The 25,467-nt window shown below is 42.6% G+C and overlaps 1 protein-coding gene across 1 annotated transcript; it reads right to left on the reverse strand.

Annotated features, from left to right (window-relative positions):
- Positions 1 to 2,097: 2,097 nt before the first annotated feature.
- THTPA (thiamine triphosphatase) lies at positions 2,098 to 9,763 on the reverse strand. Its single transcript, XM_075211210.1, has 3 exons — positions 9,562 to 9,763; positions 5,893 to 6,438; positions 2,098 to 2,486 (listed from the first exon to the last, which is right to left on the reverse strand). Exons 1-3 carry the CDS (start codon positions 9,569 to 9,571, stop codon positions 2,386 to 2,388), a joined length of 657 nt encoding a protein of 218 aa, XP_075067311.1. The 5' UTR covers positions 9,572 to 9,763; the 3' UTR covers positions 2,098 to 2,385.
- Between the last annotated feature and the right edge of the window lie 15,704 nt (positions 9,764 to 25,467).

Consider the following 25,467-nt stretch of genomic DNA (forward strand, 5'->3'; position numbering starts at 1 on the left):
GAGCCTGTGGGTGTATCAATATGCTTAAGGACATTACCTTTTAATTTCCAGATAAAAACAAAACACACCCAAAACAAATTTGGCACAGCCCCCACATCTCACATCCTACATGTGCTTCAAATTTCCACTACACTCCCCTCGCACCTTCCTGCATGCCTCTCACATCTAACGCTGCAAAACAAGGGTGCTTTGTTACTGACTCGTTAAACTCTTTTTTTTTTTTTTTTTTTTTCTTTAAGGCAAGTTTTTTGGGGGGGTTTTTTTTTCTTTGGTCCCGGTTACTTTCGTTCCAAAATATGACATTAACAAATATTAGCAAAAAATGTTGCCATTTTTAACATTTATGTTGGAAATCCCAAATACATTTTTAAGGCACAATTGACACCTGTTCTTTCTAAATCTTCATCTCCTGCTCATCTGGTGTCTTCAGTTTTGAAGTGGGCAGGGACTGAACAACCTGTAGCCAATCACATGAGTGGAATGCACCTGACTCCACCTTGTAGATCAGAAAATTAGTGATCTTGTGGGGAGGCAGTATCCTGTACACTTGTGTATTATGTTAATGAGAATAAGGCTGTATGCGGGAAAAAAAATACCATTTTACAATTACCTGCAACAATTCCAGTTTTTGTTTTGCCAAAGGCAAAATCACCTATTGCCCTCACCTGAAGCATCAATTTATATGTTCATGAAAAAAATAATTGGACTTTTTACACCTTTAAGGATGTCTCAATTTGAAAATGGTTTCCATGCGTGGAATGAATGTTTAACTGTAGCAGTAAAGAAACGCAACTGAAACCACATGTTTCTACCAGTACTGGGTAATACTGCAAGCAGTGATTGGAACATACCTGCCAACTTCCATACTTGTGGGACAAAGCTGTCCCAATTGGGGCAGTTGGGAGTTATGCTGTAGTGTAAAGTTTAAATCTCAACACACCGCACAGTTCTGTTTCTCGTGACATCACTATAAATCCTTACATGTATAAATCCACAAGGATGCACTCTTGTATTTCCACACAAAACACATTTACAGTGTATAGTTTACACTGGCATTGCTTTTACTTGTTGCAAAGTAGAATTAGCAAAATATTTAACATTAAACAGTTTACTTAGTAAAGCACTTTGCTTCCTAAAAATCTAAATGGACCTCTGCCCCTTATAAATTGTATGGATCAAACCCCTCCATAATAGTTGTACAGGTTGCTTAGGATCGTGGGAGTTGTAGTTAAGTGACGTTTCCCTTTTTATATTCGTCCACATAAAGATTAAGAGTTCACAATATACACATCTGTATTTTCAAACATTGCCAGTAAATTCAATTAATGAAAAACTAATATAATAGTTAATTGGAGGCCCAAATAATTCTTCATGCATGGTGTTAAGTTAAACTTAGGTGTTAGGTAAGATCTTTTTAACTCTGCTGGGAAAGGATGTACAAATGAGTCGTGTGCAAAAACAGATGGTTGCATTTTGACTGCTGCTGTGGTTGTCCATGATTTGTGAGTCCTCAAGTCAGTTCGATCAAAGCTATGTCTATGCATTGTGGTCAGTATAGATAGATAGATATCTGTTGTTCCATCAACTGCAGCTAGTTCTGGACTTTGCTCCACGCCTCCCATGGAAGAACAATCTTGTTAGGCTATTAGGAGGAACTAGTGAGATCGAAGGTATTGAGCGGGGAGAAGGCTGCGGATTTCAGACAACTTAAACACTGATCAGCGCTAAGTGAAAGTCAATATGCACAAGCGGGAAATCAATGCAGGGCAGAGAAAGAGACTGAGGGGGAGGGTGTGAGAGGGGAAAGACTGGGAGTGTATGTGTGCGAGAGACTAAGTGAGATGAAGTGACAGTACAAAAAGATAGTATGTATATATTATATGTGTGAAGCATTTACTGGGACTGGCTAGAACTATGAGCCTGTATATCCGTCTTTGCCAGCTATTTCTAAGATATATTAAGTGACCGCTCTCTTTTACATGATTTATTACATGCACTTACTCACATGCATGGACTAAGGAGATATGCTACAATTACAATAATCTGAAATTAATGCCACATAATGAGACATCACACAGAAGGAACATCACACAGGAGGAGAGCTCATCAGGCTAAAGCTTTTATTTAACAAGTAGAACACCAGTAACTAGTTTTTGCCAGCCAGAGAAGCCACTTCAAACCAGACACACAACAAATGCTGTGATGCATGGGCATGCAGCCATGCTATGGGCATGTAAACGAATACCCATGCAATATCTATATTTTGTATTCAGTTTTAATTAGCTTACCTGGCAGGCATTTGTAGAAGATTACACAACAACAATCTTCAGTTTACAAGATTACGGAGTGTATGTATGTATACAGGTTGTACTGTCCAGAATGGACTCATAATATATTGGCCTGTAGCAACTGCTGGTAATGGTCAGTGCAATTCCGCTGTAGAAATGTTGACACTTTGCCCTGGACAGGTGAATCCTTGAGCACTCCTGAAAGAGAAAAATACCGCAGTTACTTGACGGTACAACAGCCAGGATTAACAAAACCTACTCAACGTTGAGGCTGCGTCCACGTAGGCAGTGTTTGAAATTGTATTGAAGCACTTTATCAAAAACACTTCAATAAGAGTTAGAGGAAAATACTTATAATGGCCTAATGCCTACAAGGAATTTTTTTAAATTTATTATTATAATAAATACATAAAACACCAGTTACAGTCATGGAAATTCAAGCCTTATTTTGCACTCTCCTGGACACTGTATGAAGGAAAAGATTAGTGACACCTGCTGTAACTCCACCTAATCCTACTGTCAACTATCAACATCCAAAGAATGGCGGAGGGTTATTATTAATTTTTCTGAACAGTATAAAGACAACAGTTTTATTAACAAAGAACAACGTTGCTTACAGAAGTAACGTAAGCATGGATGTCTAAATAGACATGTATACGTATTACTCAAACTTTCCACTTTGCTGCGGTTTAATCAGTATCATACAAAGTGTTTGTAATCTGCACTTTACGTCAAAGGTACCTAACTATATTATAATTTTTGGGGAATTGGGGCTGATTCAAAGCTCAGTGATGACCTTGCTTTTTGCTGTGAATTTCAATGGCTCTTTTTAGTGCATTGTCTGGAACAAGATCCGATATACTCATGTCGGAGTGATCACAGACAATTTTTGGACACCTACTTTATTTTTCACTGGGTTCACCATCTCCAACCCGCCGGGGCACCCTGGCCCTGGATTGGTCTTGGTCTGATGAATCCACGCATCCCGGGGGTTCAGCGCTCGTCGCCAAGTATTAGCAGTAGTATTACCACAGTTATCCAAGGAAGGGGTCGAGCGATCAAATAAACCATAACTGGTTTCATGAGCCTCTCTCAGTTTCACTGTACCGGCCGTGTGTTCAGGGTGATGGTGATCTCCTCGTCTTTATCTTCCAAAGCTTAGTTAGCAGGGGTTGGTGATACACCCATTTTGTTTTCTGAGGTCTCTTAGCTGTTCTTTAAACTGGACATATTTATCGTCCTGCCCCAGGGCTTCCTCTGTATTATTCATCTGAAGCGAAGTGTATCTCTCGTGTACAAGCTCTCTTAAATCTGGGATCTCATGCAGTGGGTCACGTTTTAACTTTCTCGTCAACTGCGTCTATATATTGGTTTAAATCTCTGTTCAATGCACCATATTCCAACATGACAGATTCCATGCTGCCCACATGTTCCGTGTCACAGACTGTCTGAAGCAGATCTAATGTCACTCAAGTTGTAATATCCATTCCTGTGTCTACCTAAGTTTGGTAGTTCTTCAGGGATGAGAGGGAGGTATCCACAGAGGAGAAGGAGATTAAAGATGCAGCACAAGCAGACATGGTTTAATAATGTAGAGTTCATTGACTGCACTGTTGGGCTTAAGGCAGCTAAGCTATTAGCTTGTTTGTGGGGCCCCAAACAAACCAAGCAATTCAGCCACAAAAGTGGCACTGCTTGTCGCTGGAGTGCTTGGTTTGTTAAACTATATGTCCTTTTCAATATCTTACATAAGAGTGGGTGGGAGGAACCAAGGGCAATTCCATTTTGCACCACTTTTCTGCCACTGCTGTGTGGCAACGTTTCCTAGATGTGCTATGAACTGCCGTGTGTTTATGTTGTTGCTCTTTCGCTTAGCATCCAGCCAGCTCGCTGCAGTCTTTGTCAGAGAGTGGATGAAAATAATATTGTGACCTGTGAGCAGGGCCAGATTAACCCGAGATCTAACTGGGCTACAGCCCAGGGGCCTCAGGCGCCCAGGGGCCTCAGGCACCCAGGGGGCCCTTGAAAGTGCTCAGCCCTTGGCCCAATCAATGCTGCTGAGCCTGTCACTGTAGTCCTTCCCCTGCGCATAGTAATCTCCTTACTGAGAAGATCTTGTGAGAGTGAGACTCTTAGGGCTAGATTTACTAAGCTGCGGGTTTGAAAAAGTGGGGATGTTGCCTATAGCAACCAATCAGGTTCTAGCTTTCATTTATTTAGTGGCTTCTACAAAATGATAGCTAGAATCTGATTGGTTGCTATAGGCAACATCCCCACTTTTTCCAAACCCGCAGCTTAGTAAATCTAGCCCTTAGTCTCACTCTCACAAGATCTCCTCAGTAAGGAGCTTACAGCGCGCCGCGGAAGGACTACAAGAGGCCTCCTTAGCCCAGGGCCTCCATTCCCTTAATCCGGCCCTGCCTGTGAGGTGTTCAAAATTGACTGAAAATGACTGGAAATTAGTCTTAGTGAGGTTAATAATAATGTAGGAACAAAAAAAGAACAAAATTATGTGATTTTAGCATATTTTAGCTATTTTTTTTTCTAATAAATACAGATCCAAAACCAAAACACATGAGGGAGGTTTTGCCAAAACAAGAAGTTATTCCAGATCCAAAACCAAAACACGGGTGTCAATGAACATCTCTACTTTATTCTAGCGGAGCCATCACTGTAAGGCCATTTTTTCAATACTTGTTAATAACTGTTGCGAATGATTACATAGGACAGCAACTGAGCGTGGCCAACAGGGCAGCCTCACCTTCTACAAAATATGTCCTATAGATAGAAAAGAGCTATATAAATAAAAATATTGTTAATATAGGTTTAGTGTAATAATCAGTTTTATTTTTTCAATTAAGATCCTCTAGATACTTTATCAGCTGAATAGTCACTTTTTAACCTTTTTCCGATAAAGTATTTTTATTGGTTTTAGAAACCCAATACTATACGTACATTTTGAATCTAACTAAACATACCGTATCGAATTAAGACTTTTCAGGCCATTAAAACTTGTTTATACAATAGGACATAAAAGCTATAGGCGAACAGAAGCCACTTATTTATAAAAGATACAATTCCATCCATATATGTAAACTAAAACCCAATATATCTATAATTTAATAGTATTCTGCACAATGACATCATAGGCTGCATATTAGCATTATAGTGCCATATTGTCGCCAGGGCTGGCATACTCAATAATAATTACATGAGGAAACAGAGAAAAGGGGTCATCATAACTGTCTTTCATCTTAGGAAGGAGGATATACAGATGCCGTTAAATTTTTCTTTTTATGTTCTATTCCCGTTTAGTGCAGGATTTAGGACAAATTAAGATTGTTTTTAAGAATCCTTGAAATTAGTACAGAAAGACATTGCTAGCGTTGAAACTGCAGTTTCCATACCCAAGCCCCCCTCCCATCCCAAGAATCATGACAATACAGAAACATGCCTGATTTATCAACACACTCAGAGAAATTTTGTGAGCTACAGCTACTTGCCAAAATGTTGTGCAGTGTTTGATTAATCTATTAAAAAGATGTCTAGACCAGCAAGCTATATAAGAATGACAACACACACTATTTACCCAATGTTTTCTCACCTAGCTGTTTGCAGACATCCTCCACCTTTTCAAGGGCGCTCTGTACCTCTTCCTGTGTGTTTACAAGCACCTCTACTTCACCTATAGCAAAATCAAAATCGGTCTCATCCAGGTCTACCACAGCCTTAGCGCTTGAACCATCCTCATGAGGCAACTGGAACCTCCGTCTGCGTGTCACAAAGCTGGCAAACTTCTTCAGCTCGAGAGCTTCTATGGTAAGGGGACATGGGACACCCAGTTCTTCGCTCACTCTGTGAATGATTTCATTTTCACAACTCAGCTCCAAGTATTGCGTGGAAGATCCTTTGAGGTTCCTTGTACCCCTTTGTGGTGGAAGCTTTAGCTCCCATCTGTCCCCCCTTTTTCGTAACCACATGTCGCATAGTGTCAGATGCAGATCAGTGCTATCGTAATAAGAGTCTTGAAATGTTATCTCTTCAAGCAGCTCTGCTCCTAGACCATACAGGCGGTCCTCTATGTCTGGTCCTGGAACAAACTTTTGCTCAACCTCAATGGGGCCAGATAGATGTGATGAGGGTGTCATATCTGGAAGAAGAAGAAATGAGCAATATAAAGTAGTGTGGTGTGCGAGAAGATGAGGCAATGTACAAGTGATGGAAAGTAAAACACACAATCCGTAGTGGGGGGGGGGGGGATATGATCACAAGGTCTGTACAGAAGCAAAATGTTTTATGCAAAATAAACTCAGCAAAGCTGTGACATTAACCTTCCTACCACCTCCCTTTATATTGAGGTTTAAATAATACAGCCATTCATGTACAGTGATGTTTGTGTATATACTTGAACACACCACACTTATATAGACCATGACTTATACACACTACCTTAGCAAATCCCTTTTCATATGGTTTATTTAATTACAATATCAAAAGTGACTGCATTAATGTGGTATGAAATGGTCATGTGTGTCTGTTTAGTTCTGTGCATATAATAGTGTATGTGAGCATAGAAGTGTGTATCCCTGCCTTTGTGAAAGCTTCTTCCAGCCTTGTAATATTCAATGACAAGCCACTTCATCTAGACACTAATACACAGACCTCCTTGTCAGCCACATTGTACATCCAGTTTGCCCATTATCACATGCACAGGCTCCTTTGTCAATCTATTTGCAAAGATATCATTGCTAGCCACATGTTGAGACCCTTTTGCACGGATTCCTTTGCCAGCAAATTTACACAAACCTAATTACCAACCACTTACCCTGTTACTAGCCAGGGGGCACTTACACGACTGCCAGTGAGGACAAGGTGGCTGGGATTAGCTGGGATTGGGAGAGGACCTTTATTTTAGCACTGAAGGGGAGAGGGGCTAGAGCACAAGAAAGAAGCCATGTGAGTGGGGGAGTGTGGCACAAGCTATGGAATAAGTGAGCAAGAAAGGGACAAATGTGTTTGCAGAATGGTAGGGAGGGGATCTAGAGTAGTCCGGTGAATGGAAAGGAACAGTTAAGTAAAACAAATTGGAAAGATCATGTGTGAATAACTAATATTCATGTATGTGTGTATTAGTACATTATGTCTTAAGAAGTTCAGCAGTATGCAGCAGTTACTTGATTAGATGTTACTTCTATGCAGAGCACATACACTCTGGCCTCAGTCTGTGAAAAATTTGTGCGCAGAATGAACATACGTTGACATTAACAACAGTATTTGGTCACAATTCTTTCTTTGTTAATTAACAAAACCTTTGTTTTCGGAATTTAATACTATATATCCTTTTAAATTAGAAAATTGTAAAGAAAATTATCAATACCCTAGACTTAATACTTGGTAGCACAGCCTTTTGTCAAAACTGCAATCACCCCTTCCACCACCAATGGTTGAGCTTCCTGCACCAGTCTGCTTGCAGTATGGTCAACTCTTCTTGTGCAAACTGCTCCAGTTCTCCCAGACTTCAGGGTCCTTCTCCCAACTGCTGTCTTCAGATCTCTCCACATGTGTTCTATGGGATTCAGATCTAGACTTATTGCTGAGTACTTCAATACAGTCAGTGTCTTAAACCATTCCTGAATGTTTTTGAAGTTTGTTTGGGGTCACTGTCCTGCTGGAAGACCCATGATCTACGGCGGACACCCAGCTTTCTAACACTGGGTTCAACATTGTGCTTCAAAATTGCCTGGTAATCTCCAGATCTCATGATGCTGCGCACATGTTCAAGACACACAGTGACTGATGCAGTACAGCAACCCCAAAACATCACTGAACCTACTCAATGTTTAACTGCAGCAAAGGGTTTTTCTTTAAAAAAACAAAACAAAATAGAGATGATGATCTTTACCAAAAAGCACACATTTTCCCTCATCTGTCCACGGACATTTTCCCAGAAGGAATTTGGTTTGTTCATAAAAGTCAGGTTTTCTTAAGTCTCTCTCTGAGGGGGGAATTCAATTCCCCCAAAGTACCGCCGCGTAAAACCTATTACCGTTATTACGGTAATATTAACCCGGCTTGAAATTACCGTAATAACTGTATTTAAGCACACTATTACGGTAATAGTGCTATTACCGTAATAACGGTAATAGTGCGCAGGCCAGGTTACATTTTACAGTAGCGTGGCCAATTGAATTCCCCCCGTGAGAATTGGGGTCCTCCTGGACCTCCTACCATTTAACTCCATTCATTGAATTGGTGATGGATGGTGCGAGGTAAAACTCGTACTTTGGGGCATATTCAATTCCGATCCGATCAGCGGTAACGCGCGTTACAGCGGAAAATGCGCAGTACTGCCGGTAATACGGTACCGCAATAACGCGGATTTTCGTACGCAGCCCTATGGGCTGCGAACGAAAATCACGTTATTGCGGTACCGCGGATTCTGGCAGATGATCAACATGCCCTATCCACCGTTCTTGCGGCCACATCCAGGGAGGATGGCTACAGTGCCATGGGCCTTCAACATCCTAATAACATTACGTACTGTAGAAATGGCTACATAAAGGTCTCTGGAGATCGTAGCATTTACAATCTTCTGTCTGACCTCCGCAGACAATTCTCTGGCTTTCTTTTCTCCATTCTCATCGCAGTGCGCTCACTGACACAAAACAGTTGGTTCAAGCTTATTTTTTTATTGCAGGCACCTCCTTCTCTTCACATAGGAGTTCAGTTCCAAAGTGAAGGTGAATCACCTGCTTGAAATATAATTATTTCTAACTACTTTTAATAGGTGGCACTCATTTTTATCACTTAGTAAATTTATCTGCTTTTTGTGTTTCATTCCACTGTAAACCTAAGAAATCTATATGTGAATACCAACATTTTTTTTTTAAGTTTCAACAATTTTTTGGTAGAAGTGGTGCATTATTATAAAAAGAACTAAGTGTGCCAGTGTTTTTGGCCATAACTATATGTGCATAATGAAGAAGTATGCATAATTACGTGTACAAAAACATAAAAATTCTGGTTCATAAATATCTTTCAATGTATATAATTGTGGTGAAACATGGGGCATATAACCTATTCTGAAAAAATATACCGACCTTTTCATTTTTGCCACAGCACAGTCTAGTGTTTAATTGTCCTACCTTTTGAATTTAATAGACCGTAAGGATTAATTAGTAAGGTTACAAATTACAGAATCTAGGTGAGATGTGTCAGTCCAAATGTGTACATGCAAATATGATTTTCATTCATGTTAATTCACAAATCAAACCTGAATTCATATCACAGGGGAAACGCAGCCAAAGCACATTGCCCAGGAAGCATACAGCAGTGTGTGCATTTGCTGGAGGAGGGATTATGCCTCAGTTCTGCTCCAGGATGCAGTCAGAAAAGGACGTCCCCGTTGTGCAGTGCTTGATGGGATTTATAGTTCTTGCTCTTAAACAAGAATAGACTATGATGGAGATGAAAACTACAATGACCAGAAGTCTCTGTAAAAAAAAAAATAAAAAAAAAAAATGCCTGTCTCCTTTAAATAGACAAAGACATTGTAACACAGAGAAATTAAACTTTTAAGGGACAACACACACAGAATCTGTCATCTTTTGAATTTCAGAGTTTAGTAGTCAAAGCTCACCAGTGTGGAGGGGAGTGATATTAATAACAATCTTGATAAATTATTTTTACAATGAATGAAGCCTCACTATGTTATATTGGAAGAGTTATTGGAAGAGTTATTTATATCAGCTGAAAAACTGCAGCAGAAACAATGGTTAAAATGGAAAATTGAAAAAAATAGCACTGACTGTTACACCGAATGAGGATTGTTCGTATTACTTGTCACAAAATCAGTTTATGAGTTTAGAATCCTTGTATTTTTCCTAAACTGACATAAATGGGGAGGTTTCCAGAATTTGTCATTATTGTACCTAGATGCCATAATTTGCTATGAGTATGCAGCAAGAGGACATATTGTAGCCAAAAAGGCGATGTTTGCAAATGCACTAAGAAATAAATGGCAATAACTAGCTTTATGGCTGTTCAGCTGCTGGCTTGGTACAGTTTTCTATAACCAATATGGGCAGCACGGTGACTAAGTGGTTAGCACTTCTGCCTTACAGCACTGGGGTCATGAGTTTGATTCCTGGCCATGGCCTTATCTGTGTGGAGTATGTTCTCCCCGTGTTTGCGTGGGTTTCCTCTGGGTGCTCCAGTTTCCTCCCATACTCCAAAAACATACTGGTAGGTTAATTGGCTGCTATCAAAATTGACCCTAGTCTCTTTCCATCTGTGTGTTAGAGAATTTAGACTGTAAGCTCCAATGAGGCAGGGACTGATGTGAGTGAGTTCTCTGTACAGTGCTGCGGAATTAGTGGCGCTATATAAATAAATGGTGAGGTGAGGATATGCCTGATATGTAACTTCTTGGGTATTTTATACCTCGATAAACAGACCTGTTTCTTCAATTGAAACAATAAGTGGACACTAAGGGCCTGAGTCATTAAGGCACATATCTGCAGATTTTGATCATATCATACACAAAATCAATCTGCACATGCCCAAGACTGGTCCACATGCCAATAACTGTAGTCTTGTCCGCTGCGTCTTTAAACACAAAGAACACTTATTACAGTCTACAATTTTGGGGGAAGAGAACAGGGCGGGGAAGGGGTATTTTGCCATAGTCAATTTCCAGTAAGGGTGTGCTAAGCACAAGCACATACGCCACCTCCTCAAAGATACTTTTTTTTCTGCCATATCTTGTGATGACAGTTTCGTATGCCTAGTATAACATGCGTTTGTAATCAGGAGCAACTGTAAAAATGTATTTTATGGTCAGTAAACATTAACAACATCCTAATAAATATATTACATGCTAATAACAAACAAAATCTTTTTTTTTTACTATTTTATCATTAATGCTTTTATTATTAACTGGTTACATTAATTCTATATTTATTTATTTTTTGTGCCTTTTGCAAATTTATATTCCACATAGGTATTGAACTTGTGTAGTAGAGCACAGCAGACCTACAGCCGAATTCATCAGCGCACGTACCTTCAGATCCATTTCTTGTTGAACTCTGGTGTGCGCAAAGCCAATTTCCGTGTGTTTTAAATCAAATGCATGTTGCGCTCAGTATGCGTGCCTTGTTGAATCAGGTCCCAAGTGAGGAAAGAAGGGGAGAATTATCAATGGGAAATGTGTTTTTAGACAGGACATTTTGCTGGTAGTATATTGGAAAATGTACATCGGTCAGTCACAACATTAGGACATTAAAGTGAAGTGAATAACATTGATTATCTCATTACAACGGCACCAGTCATGGGGTGGGATATATTAGGCAGCAAGTGAACAGTCATTTCTTGAAGTTGATGTGTTGGAAGTAGGAAAAATGCAAGAGTAAGGAACTGATCAGGGTCAAATTGTTTAAAACTAGACGACTGGGTCAGAGCATCTCCAAAACAGGTCTTGTTGGGTGTTCCCGGTACGCAGTGGTTAATACCTACCAAAAGTGGTCCAAGGAAGGACAACTAGTAACAGGTTCATGGGTGCCCGAGGCTCATTGATTCACAAGGGGAGAAAAGTCCAGCCCATCTTGTCCAATCGCACAGAAGAGCTACTTTAGCACAAGATGAAAAAATAATGCTGGCTCTGATAGAAAGGTGTCAGAGCACACAGTGCATTGCAGCTTGTTGTTTATGGGGCTACATAGCCGCAGACCGGTCAGTGCGCCCATGCTCAACCGTCTTCCGACGAAAGTGCCTACAATGGGCACATGAACACCAGAACTGGACCATGGAGCAATGAAAGAAGGTGACCTGGTCTGATCAATCAAATTTTCTTTTATATGTGGACAGCCGGGTTAGTGTGCATCATTTACCTGGGGAAGAGATGGCACTAGGATGCACTATGGGAAGAAGACAAGGCAGCGGAGGCAGTGTGATGCTCTGGCCAATGTTCTGCTGGGTCCTGGCATTAATGAGGATGTTACTTTGACACATACCACCTACCAAAACACTTGCAGACCAAGTTCACCCCTTCATTACAGCAATATTCTCTGATGGCAGTGACCTCTTTCATATTATAAGTATAGGCAGTACGGTGGCTTAGTGGTTAGCACTTCTGCCTTACAGCACTGGGGTCATGCGTTTGATTCCCTACCATGGCCTTATCTGTGAGGAGTTTGTATGTTCTCCCCGTGTTTGCGTCAGTTTCGTCCGGGTGCTCCGGTTTCTTCTCACACTCTAAAAAAAACATGCTGGTAGATTAATTTGGCTGCTAACAAATTGATCCTAGTCTGTATGTCGGTCTGTCTGTGTGTGTTAAGGAATTTAGACTGTAAGCCCCAATGGGGCAGGGACTGATGTGAGTGAGTTCTCTGTACAGCACTGCGGAATTAGTGATGATATATAAATAAATGGTGATGATGATGATAGACAGTGAGCGCTCTTACTGACCGTGCTAGTGCTGCTCCTTTTAGGTGTTATGTATAATTAAATAAAATAGGGAGCGCAACATACACTATTAATGTGAAAGTATATTGGATAGTGTAAGAAATAATAAAATAACTGCACATTTAGTGTATATTATGATATATACATGTATCTGTTGCAATGCAGATGTGAATTGGTACAGGTATATAAGTGTCACGAGCAAGGTAGTTGGAAGGCCTTACCTGCTGGTATTTGCGCTGCTATGCAAGGAGGCGCGGAATCTAACCACACCCCAGGTCTTCACCAGGGAACCCCGCAACGAGTTTTGGACTTAGCCGCTGAGACGTGTCAGTCGCGGTTCTCCGGTTCTTCCTCTTGATGAATTTAGCCAGAAGACGAGGGGCATGAAGATCCTCTTTAAATACCCACAATCGTTCTTCGGGGCCGAAACCCTTCCAGTGGACTAGGTACTGGGGGCGCCCACGGAAGTCACGGGTATCCAAAATATGACTGATCTCATATTCATCACCAGTGGTAGTTATTAGAGGCTAAGGTGAGGAGGTCTTGCGGGAGATTCTGTTGAGAACTAATGGTTTTAGTAAAGAGACATGGAAGGAGTTGTGAATCTTCAGAGAGGGGGGAGGATGCAATTTGTAAGTTACTGGGTTAATGACCTGTGTCACCGGAAATGGCCCGATGAATCGTGGGGCAGGTTTCATCTAAGGTACCCGGAGTCTAAGGTTCCGTGTGGAGAGCCATACTTTGTCGCCAATATGGAGAATGGGAAACTACGATGGCGGTCAGCGGCTTGTTTATATCGTTGAGATGCTTTTAACAGGTTTTCCTTTGTTGATGCCCAGATGTGGGCCAAATCCCGAACAAGAGAGTGAGCAGCAGGAGCAGAAGGTGCTGAGGGACGGGAGAAATCAGGAAGGATGGGATGGGCACCAGAGACAGTAAAAAAGAGAGAGGAACCGGTGGAATCGTGTATATGATTGTTGTGTGTGAACTCTGCCCATGGGAGCAAATTATACCAGTCGTCTTGATTACCGGAGGAGAAACAGCGGATGAACATCTCAAGATCCTGATTTACACGCTCCGTCTGGCCATTGGTCTGGGGGTTATATCCTGAGGAGAACTTTAGGTTGATTCCAAGGTCCTTACAGAAAGCCCTCCAGAACCGAGATATGAATTGTACCCCACGGTCCGATATAATTTCTTGAGGGCAACCATGGAGCCGGAACACCTCTTTAATGAAGACTTGAGCCAGTTTAGGGGCAGACCCTTAAGGGGAACAAAGTGGGCCATCTTTGAAAATCTATCGACGATCACCCAAATAGTATTGAAGCCTTCACTGTGCGCGGGGGATCGGTAATAAAGTCCATGGAAATACTAGTCTAGGGGCGATCAGGCACAGGTAGAGGCAGGAGAAGCCCAGAGGGATGGAATCTAGGAATCTTGTTTTGGGCACATATCTCACAAGACTCAATGCATTCCTTGAGATCCGATCGGAGCGTAGGCCACCAGTAGCTCCGGGTAAGGAGAGATCAAGACTTCTTGAATCCGGCGTGGCCAGCAAACTTAGTAGCATGGGCCCAGCGGAGGGCTTTCAAGCGAAGGTGGTGTTCCAAGTAGGAGCAGCCAACTGGGGGACTCTTGGCTCTAGTTAGAGCGATTATACTAGAAGGTTCGAGGATGTGAGGAGGTTTGGCTGCAGGTGTCTCATCAGATTCATTAAAGGACCGGGAAAGAGCATCCGCCCTAGAATTCTGAGCACCGGAGCGAAAGGTGAGTCTAAAATCAAATCGAGCGAACAAAGAAGACCATCTTGCCCGACGAGGATTTAGGCAGCGTGCCTCTCGGAGATAGGTTAGGTTTTTATGGTCCGTAAAGACAGTCACCGGGTGTCTTGCTCCTTCGAGAAGGTGACGCCATTCCTCTAGTGCTAGCTTGATGGCAAGTAATTCTTGATCGCCGATTCCATAATTGCGCTCAGCGGAGGAAAATTTCTTGGAGAAGAACCCACAAGGCCGAAAAACTCCAGAGAGGGATCTCTGGGAGAGAACAGCTTCTACTCCGACAGATGATGCATCCTCCTCTAGAAAGAAGGGTTCCTTTTTATCTGGTTGAGATAGGACAGGAGCAGACATAAAGGCCTCTTTCAGGGAGGCAAAAGCAGTAACGACCTCCGGGGGCCAAACCTTCGGATTAGCTGATCTTCTGGTGAGAGTTGTTATAGGAGCAATCAACGTGGAGAATTGGTTAATGAATTGTCTATAATAGTTAGAAAAACCAATGAAACGTTGAACAGCTTTCAGACTCAGGGGTCGAGGCCAATTGGTGATAGCGGAAACCTTCTCCGGATCCATCTTCAATCCAGAACCAGAGACAATATACCCCAGGAATGGTATCTGAGGAACTTCAAAGATCCATTTTTCAAGCTTACAGAAGAGTTTGTTTTGCCGTAGTCGAAGTAGAACCTGCTGGTATTTGCGCTGCTACCAGCGAGGTTGGGTGAACAATCGTAGTCAACAATCTGAGGTCAAATCCGTGCAGGCAACGAAGTACAGAGGAGCCAGGCAGGAGAGTAGTCAGGAAGCCAGGGGTCAGAACCAGGAGATCAAATAGGAACCAGGGAGAATCCGAGAGAGTAGTCAAACAGGCAGGGGTCAGAATCCAGGAGATGCAGGCAGAACGAATGTATATGAATATATCACAGGGGAGCCAAGAGACAGGCTAGGAGACTAGATACTCTGGCACTCTAGTGATGCCAGAGTCTAGTTTAAATAGTGGTGCCAAACCTATCATTGGTGGGAGTGGAGGTCGGCGGTCAGCGGTCAGCTGATCTGACCGCCGTCAGGAAGCGCTGCTTAGCGTCTCCGTTGCCTAGCAATGGAGACGCAATGTTCGGGCGCGTGCCCCCAAACTTCCTTATAGGCCTGAAGTGACGTCCCGTTGCCTAGCAACGGGATGAGCAGCAGCAGAGAGGGCGTCCGTTCTGGCACCAGGTAAGAGTGCGGGACGGCGCCTGACAATAAGATAGGATCTGCTGCTGCTGATGTATTAACACTGATGTTAAAGCCTTTTTTTGCAGAGTTGTGCACAGCGGAGCTCTTTCTGGAGAACCACGGACGTCCCCAGACTTTGTCCCTTATTCTAATTATTAACCTTGCCCTGTGAAATTCTTCCTGATGACGTCCATTCTTTCTTCTTGTCTCCCACACGAATAATCCTATGAGGTATTCTTTCGGCGTCTCCTTACATCTAAACATGTGGCTCAGCTGACACACAGGTGAACCGAATACGTCACTTGGTCCCTTCCGGCGCCCTTCCTGGTTAGGGTATCAGGTCTCTGTGTTACTGTGTTCAAAGCCACCAACGCGTTTCGCCCAATAGGACTTTGTCAAGGATGCTGTACTATGTGGGGAGTGGCCTTTTATAGCGTATTCCCCACCTTTCTTTATTGGTTAAAATTACTATTTATTAAAACACATTTATTAAGACTGAAATAATGTGTGTTGAATACATATATGTATTATTCTGAGATGTAAATAATACATATTAAAATGGTTCTTTATTGTAGTGCTGCTTCTAATTGGTAATTGGATTAAAATATATGAAAAATTATATTTCAATCTAATTAGCCGTCCTCCACATGGTACAGCATCCATCCTTGACAAAGTCTGTTATCACAAAGTCGTTGTGTCGCCACAGTGTCATTTCACAGGTTTTCCCCTTATAAAGCAGAAGCACTGTGCATCTCCAGAATGAAATAGCCTTTTATAATTGGCCCATATTAAAGGAGGCGTTAAATCAAATTTTGTTTTAAAAAAAGTATTCTTAATTTGATAATAAAATGATTTGCAAACAGTATTATCCCTTTTTTTTTTGCCTTCTAGTTGAAAAACAACATTTAAGCCTAGTACACATGGGTGCTTTTCATTGAATATAGCCTAACAGGCACTTCATAAGATTATTGTTTAAGAACACACACAGTACACAGGGGCATTCAGAGGGAATGCTGGATGGACCACAAACTGAAATTAAAATGCATGATTCTGCTATGGTCCATCCAGCATTAACATAAAGGGGTTGATTCAATTCAATTACTACGGTAATTTTAACGCAGATTTTTGCTCGCGGCTAACAGAGCTGCGAAGAAAAATCAGCTGAGAAATTACCATAGTAACGGTAATAATGCACAGCTATTACCATAATAACGGTAATAATGCGCAGCTATTACTGTAGTAACGGTAATAGTTAGTGTGCCGCATTGTTCTTTAGAACAACGCAGGGAATTGAATCTGCCTCAAAGACTCTTGTTCTCTGTGGGGTTTTTAGGTATCAATGATGTTCTGCATTAGAGTGTGGCACAAGAAACCATAGGCACATGAAAATCACCTGTCCTTAGGTGCTATAATGCATATAATTTATGATAGGAGATTTTAATTCAGTAGTGTCCTAGTGAACACAATGAAGTGATAGCATCAGAACTTGTTAGATATAAGCAATGACATAGATACAATTTACAGGAGATTACACATATATTGACATCTCTTGTATATTTTATATGCCTATTTTCTAGCAGAAGCTAACATGAACAATAATAATATGCAAATAATGTTATTGTGAAATGGAATTTGTGTGCAGTCCCCTTATAAATGAGCTAAAGGAGTATCTGAGTACAGTTTCCACGTTGTACATACAGCCATGGAGATAGCGCAAGTTGTGTTAGAGAGTCTTATTATTGTAGGAAAACCATAGGTACCTTTATTGGAAATACGGTGTAGATGTGCATCCAGAAGAGCATTAAAAATATTTATACACATTGTCACGGTTGGCAATACTGGAAATAGATCCCTTTTCACCAGGATCCCCCACAAGGAAGTATGGTCTTAGCGGCAACAAACCTTCAGGTCGCGGTCCCGCGAGTGAGTGAACAGCAGAACGATGTGGAGGAGTCAGGGGATGCCAAGAAGCAACACTGGTACCAGCAGGTGAGTGGTAGAGACACTGGAACAGTGATAATATACTGACGGTCACAGAAGACAATGCAGCAATGGAGACTTAGGACTACGATTGAGGAGTCCTAGGAGCAATCAGAGCTTAAACGGCAGTAGAGAGAGAACCAATGCTGACACGATGTAGTATTCAGGAGATGATAACTGACATACTAGGAACAGCGGTGATTCTATGCAGAGTAGAAGCTGAGAGGAGTCAGAGGTAATTATGGTAACTAGTGGACAACAGCTGATGAGTCACAGAAGTAGTAGCGGCTCTGAGAGGTTGCGATGAGGGAAACGAGGCTGTCACGATAAAGTACTCTGGAGACGGTAATAGAGATACTGGAGCAGCGATAGTTCAACACAGGCAACGCGCTGAGAGCAGACTGAAGTAGCGGTGCTAACTCGGGACAACAGCTGATGAGTCAGAGAAGTAGTAGCGGCTCTGAGAGGTAGCGATGAGAGAACCGAGGCTGTCACGATAAAGTACTCTGGAGATGGTAATAGAGATACCGGAGCAGCGATAGTTCAACACAGGCCACGAGATGAGAGCAGACTGAAGTAGCTTTGGTAACTTCGGAATACAGCTGATGAGTCACGGAAGTAGTAGCGGCTCTGACACAGGCCACAAGCTGAGAGCAGACTGAAGTAGCGGTGGTAACTCGGGACAATAGCTGATGAATCACGGAAGTAGTAGGGGCTCTGAGAGGTAGCGATGAGAGAACCAAGGCTGTCACGATGAAGTACTCTGGAGATGGTAATAGAGATGCTGGAGCAGCGATAGTTCAACACAGACCACGAGCTGAGGGCAGACTGAAGTAGTGGTGGTAACTCAGGACAACAGCTGATGAGTCACTGTCCACAAAAGTCTTGTAATGAGAGAAAGTCTTTTTGAGATGGGCAACCACTTGGGTCCATATGGTGGAAAAGTCACGTATGGTCTCCTCAACAGCAGGAACATGGGTTGGTGGGAGGGATGAGAACTTGAGGAGCAGAGGATGAAGCCCACTGACTATAAAGAATGGAGTAGCAGCGGTGGACTCATGAAAGAGGTTATTATGTGCAACCTCGGCCCTAGAAGTAGGTCGACCCAATTGTCCTGGGAGGCAGAAAAGAATAGTCTGATAAAAGTCTACAGGTCTTGATTCACCCTTTCCGTTTGGCCATTGTATTTTGGGTGATAGGCCGAGGAAAAGTTGAGTTGAATGCCGAGAGTTTTACACAGGGCACGCCAGAATTTGCAGGTGAATTGAACCCCTCTGTCAGATACAATTTCCATAGGACAACCGTGCAGTTGAAATGTTTCTCTGATGAAATGTTGGGCAAGTACCGAGGAAGAAGGTAGACCTGTGAGAGGAATAAAGTGGGCCATTTTAGAGAAACGGTCCACAATGAGCCAGATGGTTTTGAATCCTCTACTGCGTGGAAGGTCTGTAACAAAGTCCATACTGATATGGGTCCAGGGTTTAATTGGTATAGACAGAGGTTGTAATGGACCCATAGGACCTACACAGGGACTTTTATGTTGGGCACATATGTTACAAGCGGCCACAAAATCCTTGACGTCTGGTCGAAGGGTGGGCCACCAATAGGAACGGGATACCAGCTCACAGGTTTTCAGAAAGGCGGCGTGTCTGGAGAACCTGGAGGCATGAAACCAGCGGAGCAGCTTCTTCCGAAGAGAGGTGGGGTCAAAAGTTCTGCTGGGTGGAGGAGAAGTGGTGGTGGTTAGTCCTAGCAGACATTTCGGATCCAAGATGGGACGACTGAGGGGTAGATCAGAGTTCAAGTTAGAGTTGAAGGTCCCGGGAAAGCGCATCTGCTTTTTTGTTTAAATGACCCGGTTTGAAGGTCACGTGGAGGTTAAAACGAGAGAAGAACAGTGACCAATGGGCCTGGCGAGGGTTGAGGCACTGAGCAGATTCTAAATACAAGAGGTTTTTGTGATCAGTGAATATGGTGACCACATGCTGAGCCCCCTCCAATAGATAGCGCCATTCCGAAAAGCCAACTTCATGGCCAACAGTTTCCTGTCTCCAATCGTATAATTCCGCTCCGCGGGTAGATATTTGCGGGAGAAGGCACAAGGAAGAAGTCTGTTAGGTGGATACTTCTGGGCGAGCACTGCTCCTACTCCAATGGCGGAGGCATCTGCCTCTAGGAAGAAGGTCTGCAAGAGGTTGGGCTGTCTGAGGATGGGTGCAGAAGAGAAGGCTAGTTTAAAAAAAAAGGCCTCCACGGCCTCCTCCGTCCAATCCTTGGTATTGGCTCCTTTCTTAGTAAGAGCTGTGATGGGAGCAACAATAGTGGAATAACCCTGGATAAACTGTCTGTAGTAGTTAAAGAACTCTAAGAAGCATTGCACCGCCTTAAGCGTGACCGGACGTGGCCAATCCAAGATCTCCCGAACTTTCTCAGGGTCCATCTGGAGCCCAGAACCGGAGATCATATATCCCAGAAATGGCATGGAAGAGGCTTTAAAGGAACACTTCTCGAGTTTACAATACAGTTGGTTTTTCTGGAGTCTGGACAGACCTCGATAACATGCTTGTGATGGGAGTGGATATCCTGGGAGAAGATGAGGATGTCATCCAGGTAAGCCACATAAGAGTAGAGAAGGTATCTGAAGATTTTGTCAATGAAGCTATGGAAGACAGCTGGAGCATTACAAAGTCTGAAGGGCATGACTAAGTACTCGTAATGTCCTTCACAGGTATTGAATGCTGTCTTCCATTGTCTCTGGAGTGTATGCAGATAAGGTTGTAGGCCCCTCATAGATCCAATTTAGAGAAGACCTTGGCCCCCTTGATGTGGTCAAACAATTCGGGAATGAGAGGGATGGGGTAGCGATTTTTTACTGTGACCGCATTAAGACCCCGGTAATCAATACCGGGGCAGAGAGATCTGTCTTTCTTCTTAACAAAAAAGAACCCTGCTCTGCCTGGTGAAGCCTCGCTGGAGATTTTCCTTGACGTATACTGACATGGCCGATGTCTCTGGCTGGAAGAGTGGGAAGACTCGTCCTCTGGGAGGGTTCTAATTGTAATTCTATAGGACAATCCCACGGGCGGGGACCTTATCGAATACGTCAGAAAAAACTTGATATTGAGGAGATAAGCCCGGAAGAGGAGATTCTGTAGAGGAGGATAGAATCCGTACAGGTTTGACTTGAGTCAGACAACTGGATTGACAATGAGACCACCAGGCCAGAACTTCAGAGGTATTCCAATCCAATTTAGGAGAATGTACATGCAGCCAAGGAAGACCCAAGATGTCAGGAGTGGTGGAGTGTGGTAAGACGAGAAATTAGATTACTTTGGAGTGGAGAACCCCAATACGGAGAGTGAGTGGCATAGTTTGGTAGCGAACCACACTTCCAGGGAGCTGGGAACCACCGATGGCAGTGATGGTAATGGGCGTCTCCAAGGGCAGAATAGGAATGGAACATTGAGAGACTAGACACCAAGAAATAAAATTCCCGGCAGCACCCGAATCCACTAGTGCTTGTGACATTTTTTTAGAGGAATCCCATAATAAGGAGACTGTAAGGAAACAAACGGAAGGCGGGAAGGTTTTATATGCTCCAAATCTGACCTCCCTAGAGCAGACTAGGGCCTGGCACTTCTCGGCCTCCTGGGACAAGAATTCAGGAAGTGGCCCGGCTCTCCACAATAAATACATAACTTATTAAGGTGTCTCCTATCCCTCTCGTTGGATGTTAACCGAGTCCTCCCGATCTGCATAGGCTCCTCGTGAGTAGGAGAGGTTGAATGGGAACGAGGAGCGGACTTGAAGGATGGACGGTTGGGATGTTCTTTCTCCGCCGACCTTTCGCGGAAGCGAAGATCCACTTTATTGCAATGAGAGATTATGGCATCCAGAGTGGTAGGAAGTTTCTGGGATGCTAGTACATCCTTAATCCAGTCGGAGAGACCTTGCCAGAATGCTGCTACAAGGGCATCATTATTCCAAGTTAGTTCCGAGGAGAGAGTACGGAACTATATGACGTACTGGGCGACTGTGTGAGAACCTTGACGAAGCCTGAGGATGCTGGCAGAGGCTGAGGAAACTCGTCCGGGGTCATCAAAGATTCGTCGGAAGGTGGCTAGTAAAACTATGTAGTTACTGAGTATTGGTTAAGGAAACCACAACATACTTTAGGATCCCCATCAAATTTAGCAGGTGTGGGCAGTCTGAGAGAGGAAGGCAGACTCAGTGGGAACAGTGATAATATACTGACGGTCACAGAAGAGAATGCAGCAATGGAGACTTAGGACTACGATTGAGGAGTCCTAGGAGCATTCGGAGCTTAAACGGCAGTAGAGAGAGAACCAATGCTGACACGATGTAGTATTCAGGAGATGATAAATGACATACTATGAACAGCGGAGATTCTATGCAGAGTAGAAGCTGAGAGGAGTCAGAGGTAATTATGGTAACTAGTGGACAACAGCTGATGAGTCAGAGAAGTAGTAGCGGCTCTGAGAGGTAGCGATGAGAGAACCGAGGCTGTCACGATGAAGTACTCTGGAGATGGTAATAGAGATACTGGAGCAGTGATAGTTCAACACAGGTCACGAGCTGAGAGCAAACTGAAGTAGACACAATCCACAAGGAAGACAGGAACCAGAACCACAGGCTGCAGGAAGTGAGCTTGAAGAACAGGCGTCAGACAGGTGAATCCAGGAGGTTTAAATAGTGCTCCAATATCTCTTAGCCAGGAAAAGGGAGGAGGTCCTGAAGGGAAACAGACTCTGCACCTGCGCAGATCTGACTGTAGATCAATGAATGGTGTGAGCCTGACGCCAGGACATGCCGGTTTCATGATCAGTGAGAGGCAGGTAACGAGACACGTGCCCGTATGCGGGACCGGAGCGTGACACACACTTATCTGATTCTTGAATTATTCATGTTAAACCCACCCCACCCACTCCTTATGTCTATGAGTTATTAAATATTAAACTCTGGATCATGCAAGCAGTGAAACTACCAGAATATGGTAATGGTTAGTTAATTAAGGGGATTTGGAAAAGAAACCACAGGCCAACTGTACCTATATATGACTTAAGTCAGTGCACCAAAACTATGTACATTAATTAGACAATGGTAAATACGACCCCAGACCAACAACTTATGTTACATTTCTGCATGTTGTAGGCATGGATAGAAGTGTAAACATGGACAAAGCAGACCCACATATTTTGGAGAACATGTCTACTTTTTACTGCCTGTTAAAAATCAAAACATTACTCCACCCAAAGCTATATTGTAGTATTAAGTGAAGTTCACTGTGTGCAATATCAGCATAAAGTCAGCTTTAGATGATGTTTTGTGGCTGCAAAAGGAAAGATACAAGAAACATACAGCGCTGAAAGGAGATTACAAAAAGTGTATATCAATCGAGGTCAGTTGAACAATGAATGATGAGTATCCAAGGCAATATTAGAAAAATAACAATTTATTCATACAGAACACATAAAAAAACCTGGAAAAACCTCTATGTAGGATATATATGTCTTTACCAAGTAGAATATATAAAAGCACAAGTGAAACCCCACTAAAATAGCATAGTTGTTATCGGTACTGCAGTATGATACTGTTGATCAACATAATAAATAAAATGCATATGTCCAAATTGATATTCAAAACGGTGCCAGTGGTAGTGGCCCTATTCTCTGTTCGCAAACAGGCATCGATTTAATGAAGGAGTTGAATGTGTATCATAATGGACAGAGTTCTGAGCTTGGTAAGAACCTCGTTGGACAATCAGGAGAATTAGCAAACTGGATTCGCACTTACAGTCTCCCTTACCACCCGGCGGTGTTAGAACGGTTCCTGATTTGTCTCCTCCGTCCTTACTAGTTCCAATGTGTATGCTCCGATGTAAGAAGCAGGTCTGCACCTGTTGATGATCCAGGTATCCACTTTCCTTCACACAAACCGTTCCTGGCAAACCTTGTTCGCTCTATTAGATTCTAGCGGCATCAGTGAAAATGAGGACAATAGGTCATATACTCTGCAGACCAGGCGGAAATAATTGACAACACGTTTCGTCCACCTCTTTGTGGACTTTCTCAAGCCTGCAAAAGGAAAGATAATGAAATTACACCTTACCTTACACAGGACGAGAAGGAGCAGTGTCTCAAATAGAAAGACCGGCTGGAACATAGACCATGAAAAGCGGAGAAAGCAGGACTCATAAGGCAACAAATTGCAAGTAGCGGCAGATCAAGTAGGGACTGCTAAAATGGTTCCAAATCTCTGCGCACATGTACCAGTCTGCCTATTTGCATAGTTTGTTTTCTTTGTAATACCTACAAAAAAATTGAATTAATAGGATCATAAACTTATTTTAGTATGACTCAAACTTTATGAAGGCTAAAAGGGATTCCTATCCCCTCAATTCATCATAATTACTTGGAACTTAGGGATTTCTGTGTAAGGTTTTTTTTCCATAATTTGCAGCACCATTCCTAAAATATATTGTAAAAAGCCCTGTTTTTCACGCTGTAGATTTCTTTTGCAGTGTCCCTCACAGTGTTTGTAGGAGTAGGCACTTGGTGATCATGTCTAATATGCATTTAACATTACAGTAAGGGAGTACATTATTGCTTGTATTTGAAACAGAGAAAGTTGCTGTAGGTGTTTTAACTTCAGTGACAGTCACGCATTCCATTACAGAACACTTTTAAAATAAGTGACCTCACTGTTCTCCAAATATTTTTATTTTTTTTATGTATTTATTTTGAAAAATAACAATCATGTACAGATAAGAATCAACAATTAGTACATTTGCAGGGCAAGAGACATAAACAGAAAAGTACATGTCATGGGCATATGTCAATGAAGCTGAAAATATTTGAGTAGCAAATATATAAAATAGCCAGAGGTTGACAATAAACAGACAGGTAAGTATACAATTGTTATCCAGAATACTCAAGAAACGATAACATTTTATAACAATATAATGTGAGGTGGGGGAGGGGGAGGGGGGGGCACTGAGACTGAAAGAAAAAGAGAACACACTTCCCAATTATCCACACAGTTCCTTACCCCTATCTTTCTTTTTTAAGAGGAGAAACAAATAAATAGAAGAGGGGCAATAAAAGTTTCAGAGGAGATTACAACTTTGATTCTCTGGGAAGGGAAACAGCATCGAGAGTCAAGAGTCAGGCCACCTATGAACCTAGGGAGTCTTTTTAGGAGGAAGGAGTTGGTACAAGAGGTATGGGGTTATAAGTAAAGCCAAGGAGCCCAAATCTGGTGAAATTTATCATCCTTATCATGCAGGTGGTATGTAATCTGTTCCATCCGGGCAATAAACCAGATATAGGATCGCAGGGCCGCCAAAGTGGGGGGTTCAACTTGTTTCCAAGACTGTTCTCCAAATATTTTACAGGATAAGGAGCAGGTCCTGTTACTTGGTTTGCACGGCAAGTCTGGCCTTTTTGGGGCAAGATAGTTTGCTCAGCCATTTCTCTGCACGCTGTCAGGTCGGAGCCATAAAATAGCCAGATTTTCTTCAAGTACAGATTAATATCAGATCAGTCTCGATCAGATCTTGATTGACATTGCTGGTCATTTTGCTCAGCCTGTTGACAACTTGGTCTAACCAAATTGCCCATGTACTCTGCTGTGTGAATGGGCAGCATTTCACATGATACCACCAATACCTTGATTCACTCGCTCACATCATGCTTTGGTTACTGCAATTCCCTGGTAACTGGCATTCACCT

This window comes from Mixophyes fleayi, chromosome 1 (assembly GCF_038048845.1).
Source record: "Mixophyes fleayi isolate aMixFle1 chromosome 1, aMixFle1.hap1, whole genome shotgun sequence".
NCBI classification, from domain to species: domain Eukaryota; kingdom Metazoa; phylum Chordata; class Amphibia; order Anura; family Limnodynastidae; genus Mixophyes; species Mixophyes fleayi.